The sequence below is a fragment of the Pterocles gutturalis genome, unplaced genomic scaffold (genome assembly GCF_000699245.1).
Source record: "Pterocles gutturalis isolate BGI_N339 unplaced genomic scaffold, ASM69924v1 scaffold15550, whole genome shotgun sequence".
NCBI classification, from domain to species: domain Eukaryota; kingdom Metazoa; phylum Chordata; class Aves; order Pterocliformes; family Pteroclidae; genus Pterocles; species Pterocles gutturalis.
In genome coordinates, this window is record NW_010138513.1 from 14,456 (window position 1) to 24,221 (window position 9,766).

The following is a 9,766-nucleotide window of genomic DNA, read 5'->3' on the forward strand; positions in this document are numbered from 1 at the left end:
TTGATATAGCCCTCTTTTTTTCAACAGGTATGACAGTTCAGCGGTCAGAATTACATTCTTGATCAAACTCCTACCATTAACTTGCAACCAAGCAATCAGACAATGCCAGCTTTGTGACTCAAACCAGTAAGATTTCTTCCTGCACCTTCCCATCTTCCTCCCCACTCGCAGTCTGGATAACAAGCATCAAAAAAGGATGCCCAATTTGGCAGTTGCACAGTAATAGAGTAACTCAAAACTTGGAGAGAAAAAAAGAAAACATACAGAGAGGTGGTTCTGTTGAATTGATGAAAGTTCTCTGTCAATTATGCAATCTACTTATATAGAAGATGATCCAGAGGTTTATCTTTAGAATGAGCAGGTCTTTCCTTTGTTGTCAGATCAGTGTGATTGACTACACTCTTCCCTGAACAAATATTTTATTCAGTGTCCCCATGTCCGCCTGCCCAAGTTGCTTTTCCCACTCTGCGCTTGGCTTGTTGAAATTCAGCAGCTCTGTTCATCGATGCAATACTGTAATTCAACCAGTCTCATTTAAAGCAGATCTTTCAGCCCTGCCTTCTGTTTTGTGGATGCCTTTTTACTAGCACTGTCCATCTTTCTCACTGTGAAGGGGTTTTGGTGAAAAATCTGACAGTGTTAGAAGCCATCACTGATCATTGCTGGCATTGGTTATGTCTGGCTCTTCAGTTTTATCTAATGAAGCTTTTCTCTCTGCTTACAGGCCAAGGAGTGTGGTCAGATGCAGAACAAATGGCTCATGATAAACATTCAGAACGTGCAAGATTTTGCCTGTCAGTGTCTCAACCGCGATGTCTGGAGCAATGAGGCTGTGAAGAACATAATCCGGGAACATTTCATTTTTTGGCAGGTGAGAAATTTAATGGGGGCGTGTGGGTAACCTGGTGTCCTGGTAGACAGGGCAGTGTGAAAAACCAGACTTCTTTGAATAGGATGGCACCGTTGCAGTTCGCTTGGTGAACTTGCAGAAAAGATGCAGTAGTTCATGGAGAGGTAGTTTATGGATGTAGATGTAGTTTGTGGTATGCATTAGAATGCATAAACTGCCTTCCACTTGTACATTCAAAATGTTACCATGTGGCTTCTCATCCGTGGACTGTTAGAGGCATACTTTCAGCTTCTCAGAGTTACTGAGAACTGGACATACCATTTGCAGCCTGTACTGTAAAACAGAGAAAAACTTCATTTTCCAGATACAGTGTGTGTTCCCTCTTCACCCAATAATTTGCTTCCACTGTGGTGTTTTATAGGTATACCATGACAGTGAGGAAGGACAGAGGTACATACAGTTTTATAAATTAGCAGACTTCCCTTATGTCTCCATCCTGGATCCCAGGACAGGTAAGATAAGTGACAGCTGGCTACCTGCAGTTCATAGATCCAGTGAGAAGGGCTGGCAGTTGTACGCTAGGGACACCCATCTTTCACAGTACATGTTACATTCAGATGGAGAATCTCAGTTTCATTGTTTTGCTTTCTGAGAGACCTTGTTGTCCCTGAAGAAGCGAACCAGTACGTTTCGAAGCAACTAAGGGGATAAAACTCCCAAGGCTTGCTGAAGTTTTGTGTATGTGGCTATTGTACTTGGTATAGCTTAGCTTGGAAAGGGAAGATAGTACCACCTGGTGGTGAAACTCTGAAATGAATTTTTTCTTTACGTATCCTTTTAAAAGCTACTTGAAATCATGTGGTGAATAAACTGCAATATTAGTAAGCATTACATGAATCTGCTTCCTGCTCCTTGCACAGTAGCTTTGTGAGGCTCAGAGCTGACTTATTAAATTGCATCTTTAGTTTTGAAAGACCATTTTGGCTTTGGGTTTGGTTTTTTTTTCAACTGAAGAATCAGACTTCTACCTCCCCTTCCAGCTCTTTTGAAATTGTTACTTTTTCTTTTGTATCCCAACACCCTTTCTTCTTTTATCATCATATAATGCCACTATATTAATTGTCTCATCCCCTGCTTTTCAGGACTGAAGTAATAGTGTCTCTAATCAGAGCTGAGATTTCTTGCTATTTGGCTTAAACCACTCAAAAACTACTTTTTTTTTTTTTTTGTAATGTTGGGACTGACGTTAGGATACTCTTCTTAGCACTTTACTTATTGAAACAAATGCTGTTTGCCAAGGTATAGAACCAAAGCAGGCAAGAATGTAGAAATGCTTCTCCAGAAACTTCGTTTTGTTTTGTTTTGATGCCTAATTCACCACTCTGTGCACACATTCCTGTAGATAAAAAGAAAAGAACAGAAACAAACAGGGTCTGTGTTTATGTCTGTCCACCAGTGAAACCTTTTCAAGGGGGTGAAAGGAGGAAGCTTTGTAATCATCAGGTGGTAGTCTGTAGGAAGCTGTGGTTCCACAAATACGGACTCTTGCAAAGTGCATGCACAGCAGTGAACTGTTGTGTTTCACCGCTAAGCTGCAATCTTCTCCCGACATTACATTTCATGACCACTTTTGTTCCCTAGGCCAGAAACTAGTGGAGTGGCACCAGCTAGACGTGACTTCTTTCCTGGACCAAGTGACTGGGTTCCTGAGTGAGCATGGACAGCTGGATGGCCATTCTACTAGCCCTCCCCAAAAATGCTCTCGTTCAGTAAGTATGAGGCCCTCTGGGAGGACTGGTGAAACTGTGAAGAAAATGCTAGCCTGTCTTTATCCAGCAGTCCTGATTTCCTGCTCTGTAGTATAAACGGAGATAATGAGCTAGTTCAAGAGCATGCAAAAATATGGTGCACCAGGGATTGCCTTCTCCCATTCTAACTATTTTTGTTGTGCAGTTTGTACTTTTGGCATTTGATGTGGATTTAGCAGTCACTGAATTGTGCATGTGTGGAAGGAAAAGATAGGATTCAATGTGAAATTCCAAGGAGAAGTCATTAAGTAGTCACAGCATGATGAGCTTTCCATGGTGTTTGTTCCGGACAGTTTTAGTAGCTTTTCTTTGGAAGACTGATGACTTATTGATTTTCAGTACATATTTAAAAGCAATTTTTATGTATTTTTTGTTATGTGTCTATTCAACAGGAGAGTCTCATTGATGCCAGTGAGGACAGCCAGTTGGAAGCTGCCATCAGAGCCTCGTTACAGGAGACACATTTTGATTCCTCACAGGCCAAGCAGGAGAGTCGGTCAGATGAGGAGTCGGAGTCAGAGCTTTTTTCTGGAAGCGAAGAGTTTATTTCGGTTTGTGGATCTGAGGAGGAGGAGGAATCAGAGAATCCTGCCAAATTGAGGAAGTCTCCACATAAGGACTTGGGGTATAAAAAAGAGGAGAGCCGGAGGCCTCAGCCTGAGCCCCCTGCAAGGACTGAGCCTGGGACAACGTCAAATCACAGAGTACTGCCTTGCATTGATGCAGGGATGCTGGAGGAGTCAGCTGACAAGCCTGAAAGCACATTTCAGGGCCTAGATGTGAATGGTAAGTTGCCACTTTTTTTTAATATAGTGACCTATGTTTTGGGGTTTTTTTCCTGAAAATCTTTATACTCCGACAAGCATGGTTTCATCCTTTGTTTTGAAAAGCTAAATCTTTTCTTCTGTCTCACTCCCTCCTTGACACCAGACATTTGAGCAATTTACCTTGCCAGCAGCACCACTTTGGCGTAGTGATGCCACAAACTGCAGAGCTGCGTTAGTCCCTGAGCTCGAGTTTCTTAGCTTGAGACCTTGTCCACAAATAAAGTACGTATTGGTGTAATACAGGTGCATATGGCAGGGCTTCGACCAGTACGGTAGGGAGAAGCAGAATTCCATCAGCCCCACCTTATGCTCAGTTAGCTTGGCTGCCTTGACAGTCTGGAGTGAGTTTTAGTAATGCAGCTTCGGCTAATACGAACAGGTCCCCAGAGAGCCTCTTCCTCCCTGTGGTGCGTGCGCTGGGATGCAGCAGAGCGAGGTGGTCTCAGAGGCAGAGTGTGCTTTTCTCTGGGAACATTGACCAGTTTTGGTCACCGCTATTAACTCTTGAAAGAATCCTGAGTTTGATGTGTATATTTTAAACACGTGGTAGGAGTATATCTTCACAGACTGGAACCTTGTATTTGTCTCCGGTCCCTGAGCCCTGATATCCTACTCAGTAAAGCGTGCTGCTGAAAATCTGCAGAAGAGCTTGATTCAGCTGCCTTACTGTTTGTTAACTTGTAGTAACTTCCTTTGTGCTAGGACCAAAGGCACAGCTGATGCTAAGGTATCCAGATGGAAAGAGGGAACAAATTTCACTGCCCGAACAAGCTAAACTTCTGGTGAGTGGAGTTAATTGGAATTCTTGTTTGAGTACAGGAGAGCTGAAACTGGAGAATTTCTTTTCCTGTGGTGGCACTATTGAAATCGGGTCTAGTGAAAGCAGTATATCCAGGGAGCGCTTGCACTGTCATTCGCTTGTTTTTCTTTCTCCGTGTCATTCCTCTTTTCAGTCAACAGACTCTGCTGATTCTGTATGTTTCCATTGCTGCTTGGGTTGCGTGTGCACTCCAGTGTCTTCCTTAGTCCCTAAACTTCTGGTTTCCTTTCTAAAATGACTCTAAATAGCTTTTGCATTAATCATTAAATTACTGTAAAATACTCTCAGCTCACTTGTTTGTATGTTGAGTTTTTTTTCTAAATGGAAAAGTTCAGTAGTTGCCCATGGTTACAATGGAAAAATCAGAGGCAAAGCTCTTCATTCTTGTTCTCCATCTCTTTCATCATAATTCCACACTCCCTTCTGGATGTGTATGACAGAGCAAACTTTGGAGGAAGTTCTCCCAAAACAAATTTGTTACAGTATTATTTAATTACTGTGTTTCATGTGTGAGTCTCAACTGTGTTTTGAGTTTACCTTGGAGAAGATGACGCAGATGGCATTTCCATCAAAACTTTGCAGGTGCTTATCTGGAAGCAGTGTGTAAAGAGGTCACTGTACTGCTGGTAGCCGTGAGTTTTCATGATACAGTGGCCAGTTAAGCTTTTAAGTTAAGATTTTAATGTAATCAACCTAAAAGCTCTGTATAGAAGTCTTAGGGAGGGCAAAAGCCCACCTCTTCAGAAGGATCTTTTGCAGGTTTAGACGTGCCACATCTCTTCGAGGAAATGAGACTATAACATAGTCTTCAGCACTCTAGAAATGTACAGTGTCTCAAGCTCATATTCTCATCCTTAATTCTCTTGCTTGAAAATAAAATGGAAAAAAGAAGTTGCTTTTGTTATACCATCATCTCTCTCAAAATCAAGTGTGAGCAGGTAGGTTGTAGACTGCCTGCAATGTTACACATGGAGTCGCGGGGCTGAAATATAAAGGAATATAAAAGGAGTAGTGGGAGAGCATCACTCTTATGGTAGGAACCAGCTTTACTTTCAGACCTTTGTCTAGCTTTGTCGTAGCAGTCATCAGTGTATAATCTTTGTCCAAGTACTCTTTTATTCTTAACTGCTTTTTGAAAGCACTCAGTTCAATGAGGTTGTGTGTATTATCAAACATGGAGCACTTGTGAATACTGAGTTCATTTATTTAGGTGTTACATAGGAGTAATAGCGATATATTCCTGATAATCCTGACTTCTGATTTGACTCCTTTTATGGACTGTAGTAGTTAAAGGAAGTTAATCTTGGCATGTGATTTCCTTTGTTGCCACCTGCTCTACAGTCAGCAGAGGAATTTAGGTGAGTCAGGGTTTGTGGGTAAAAATATCTTTGTATGGCAAAGCTGAAGCAGTTTTTGTGCTCACGTCGTGTGATCTTTTAAAGCCGTTTCAGTCAGATCAAAGTTGAGTCTCAGGTATTTCTTTGTGAGCATCATTTCCTGGCTGACTTTTCTCAGTTGCTAAGTTGCTTCCATTTTAAAGCTGTTCAGAACTACAAAAATAAATTGTTTAAGGAGACAGTTGCGCTTTAGAAGTTTGAACTGGTGATATGCTGTTGCTCTTCCACCGACACTGGCTGGTTTTTAAAACATTTTTTTTGTCATTGCATAGTTATCAGCCAAGAGTGACTTCTTTACACACTGTTATCTCCAGGATCTGCTTATGCTTCTGATATTACCATAATCCTTTTTTTCCTCTAGGCAAAAAAAAAAGGCAGTTGCGTTTTTATAGAAGCAGTTGCTCATTGTGTGCCATAAAGTAGCTGATTTCACTTTGTTCAGCAGCTCAGACTTTCGTCTGCATTGCTGACTGGTTGCCTGAGTAACTTTTGTTGTCTACCACGTGTTGTAAGGTGTGCAGGAAAGGCTGGCCTTGAAAAGGGGCAGGGGGGAGATATGGGCAGTAAACTTAACTTGAAAAGGAAGTCAAACCCACTTACTTGCATTCCTCATCTGACGCGCGCACTGTAATCTGCAAAGCCTGTTGGAGAAGAGTCCAGGTAAAAGAGGAGGGTGGGACGACAGTCTCCTCATACCAAAGGTTTGTGCGTGGATTTCGATGAATTCAGAAGAAATCTCTGTGCAGATACTTCCCTGGCTGTTCTGCAGTCAGCAAATCTTGGACAAGTCCAGGTTGAAAAGGATCCCTGGAGATCATCTGGTCTAACCCTCTGTTGAAAGTAGGGCTGTAGATGAGGTTATCCAGGGCCCTCTTCAAGCTGAGTCTAGAATACTTCCAGCAAGGGATGTTCCCACCACTTCTCTGGACTTACTTCAAAGTTTAATTTCTCTCACAGTAAAGAATTCCTTCCTTATATCCAGATGACATTTCCCCTGGAGCAATTTGTGTGTGTTGTCTCTTGTCACCGAGCATCTTTGTGAAAGAAATGCCTTTATCTCCTCTGTATTGGACCACTGTGATGATATTCCTGCCAAGCCTTTTCCTTTCTAGGCTGAACAAATCCAAGTCCTTCAACCTTTCTTCATGTACCGAGGCATGTCCTACACTCTAGTTGTTTTCACGGCCCTCCACTGGATCCTCTCCGGTTTTTCCTTGTCCCTCTTGAATGTGAAGAGACCAAAACTGAGCACAGCATTCCAGGTGTGGCCCAGCAGAGAGGCATCATCACATGATGCAGCCCATGGTTGCTGTCGCCGCTGCAAGGGTGCACTGCAGACGTGTGTTGAGCTTTCTTGATGAGTTTCGACAATCTCTCCATAAGATCCTGCGTCTTCCTAGGCAAGCAGCAGGTTTCCAAGACTCAGGCTGGCAGTCGAGTGCCTCTGTCCCCTGCAGAAGGAATCCCCTCCACCAGCATGCGCTGCTTCTCCCTGCTGGTTTTCACCTGCTGAGTAGGACCAGTGGGTCCAGCTGTGTCTTCCAGTGGAACTTGTTTGTCCTCCTCATTTATTGCCAAGACCTCATACTGTTTTTCCACTGGTTTGTTTGTTTGTTTGTTATTTTTCCAAATGAGAGGAGAGCTGCTGTTTTGCTGCCCCAGGTCTCCAGGGTACCTTACCTTGCTGTCCTGTTGTTTTGCTTCTGGTCATCCCATCCTGGCTGCACTCTAAGGCTTCAGTTCTTGCCCTTGCAGTGTTGCTGCCAGCATCATCCTACTGCTTTCCTCCTCATCTTCCCTGATACAGCAGAACATGCTGACCTCTTCCTGCAGTTCCTTGACCTCGTGCTTCATCTGCATTGAAATACTAGGAAGAGCGCAGCGGGCTCGTGTTGGAGACCATGTCCTGTGTCATGTCAGCACCATATGACCGACTGCTTTCCTGCTGGAACACAAACACCAAAATGAACAGCCACCCAAGCGATCTCCCCAGCCCCTTGCCTGTGAGCTGTGGCGGTAACTGACAAGTGCTTGGTTGTGACCACTTTTTTCTGTGTGCTGGGTTGCTGTGGTCCCAAACTGGCAGCTAAATAGCGAGGGGAAGCTAGTGGAATAATTAGTACTAGTAAAAGCTTAATACTGCTACCTTACTCCTTACACTTCATTTACTGGCATAAGTTGCCCACCAAAACTGTGAACATTATTGTTGGGACCCCCTTATTTTTTCATACTGTTTTATCACATACTAATTGCCTTTTTTTCCTTTCTTTAAAAAGCTACAACTTTTCATTCTGCCCCACTCTTGCTCTGTTGCTGTATCCCCTATTGCTCTGCCAACCTCCATTTCTTTCTCCCTGTTTATTTGTACTTGATGCTCTTATCTGCTGTGTTTCCTGGTGAACTTGGGAAATCTCAGTCATTGTAGCATGGACATGAGCTCTTCTTGATACATCTGCTTGTTGGGTTATGAGGCTGATACCCTTTCATCCCAATGTTCTCTGCATCCTGCCTCAGCTGCTATTGTAGGCAGAGAAGTTAATGAATTGAAAAGAACTTAAAAAAAAAAATTCTCATGCTTCTTGAACGCAGGAAAAACTTAAATTTTTAGTAAAAATCCTGCATTTATTTTTGTCAATACCTGACAAAACTGCTTCTTTACTGGCTTTTAGGTTTAATGTAAGGGTAGTATCTGACAAACAAGTGAGGGGGCTTCTGTTTTGGGGCACTTAAGGGGTTTTTTTGCATATCTTATTTTACTGTGATTTGAATGTATGATGTGGAATTCGGCTTGTTCAAATTAGTGTACTATTATATATGTCTCTCTTCTGTCTCCCTTCCGATCACTTGGTAACTAGTTTTTGTGATTATTCATACCGTGTGTGGGCCACATGGGATATTAAAATAAAAGAGGGTCCATACTATATGCAGAATTTCCTTTGTGATTACAAACTTCCTTTGTAAAGGAAAACAGGGTAAATTTTTTACATTCTTTTGTATGGTTTTGAATTATATGACACTTCTTTGCCTTTCTTCCTCTCTAGGCTCTTGTGAAACATGTCCAGTCAAAAGGATACCCCAATGAACGCTTTGAACTTCTCACCAACTTCCCTCGAAGGAAACTCTCCCACCTGGACTATGAGATCACGTTACAGGAGGCAGGCCTGTGTCCTCAAGAGACTGTCTTTGTGCAGGAAAGGAATTAGCACTGTGGCCTGAGTTCTCCCAGCCTTCCTCCCCTCTCCTCTTTGCCTGGGACACCAACTTGTTAAATATGCAGTTGAGGGTCATAGGATTGCAGTGCTGAAATCAGGCAGGCAGCTGACTGGCCCTTGTCTCTCCTCTTCCCTTCTCCTGCTCTAGTGACCAAATGAGGGTGTTCAGAGTTTTGTTTTCTTCTTCAGCTTGAGCCCTGTGTGGAGCATTGGGAAGAACATCTTTCCTTTGTTTTCACAGAATCAAGTAAAACGATGATCTGTGTATCCAGTACGCTGGGGCTTGGAGTGACCATAATACACATACCCTTCTCGCTGCTATTCTTAATTGTTTAATTTATTTTTGAAAATAGCGTGATAAGGCACTAAGTCATCTCTCTGTAAGGAGAGTGTGTAATCTTTAAGTACAGTCTTTCCTTTGTTTTGATTCTCTACACGAAAGGTCTCCATTAACCTCACAGCCTTCTCAAGGGGTCACTTCTCTAGCATTCTGCAAACACTTGGGGTTTGGGAAGGAGCTGGGTTGAGCTGTGGTGCTATACTCTGCCCGCATCTAATTTAAAGGGTTTGAGACTGCATGCATGTTTTCCTCCTGCTTTAAATGTTGACATAGTAAAAAAAGCCCAACCAACCAACCAAAAAAAAAAAACCAACTCTACCCTATATGGGATTGACTGCTTGGCTCAGAGGGAAAGCTGCATGTCCACTGTTGGACCAGAATTGACTCCTTGGTGGAAGTAGGTGAGGTTTCCATTTATTCTCTTCCCAACATTCCCAAAATATCTCCTTTTTACTTGCTCTCAGGATTTTACAAATGATGATAGAACATGGCAGGATACTGTAAAGATCTTG

General features: G+C 42.7%; 1 protein-coding gene across 1 annotated transcript in view; it reads left to right on the plus strand.

The window, feature by feature from the left end:
• The window catches only part of UBXN7 (UBX domain protein 7), a gene marked incomplete at its 5' end in the record, with an annotated part of 21,744 nt that extends 12,220 nt beyond the window's left edge, over positions 1 to 9,524 (plus strand). The window contains 6 exons of the mRNA XM_010083033.1: positions 725 to 871; positions 1,272 to 1,362; positions 2,492 to 2,619; positions 3,051 to 3,444; positions 4,188 to 4,267; positions 8,744 to 9,524. Coding sequence (XP_010081335.1) covers positions 725 to 871; positions 1,272 to 1,362; positions 2,492 to 2,619; positions 3,051 to 3,444; positions 4,188 to 4,267; positions 8,744 to 8,905 — 1,002 coding nt within the window. The remainder of the gene's footprint in view (positions 1 to 724; positions 872 to 1,271; positions 1,363 to 2,491; positions 2,620 to 3,050; positions 3,445 to 4,187; positions 4,268 to 8,743) is intronic.
• Between the last annotated feature and the right edge of the window lie 242 nt (positions 9,525 to 9,766).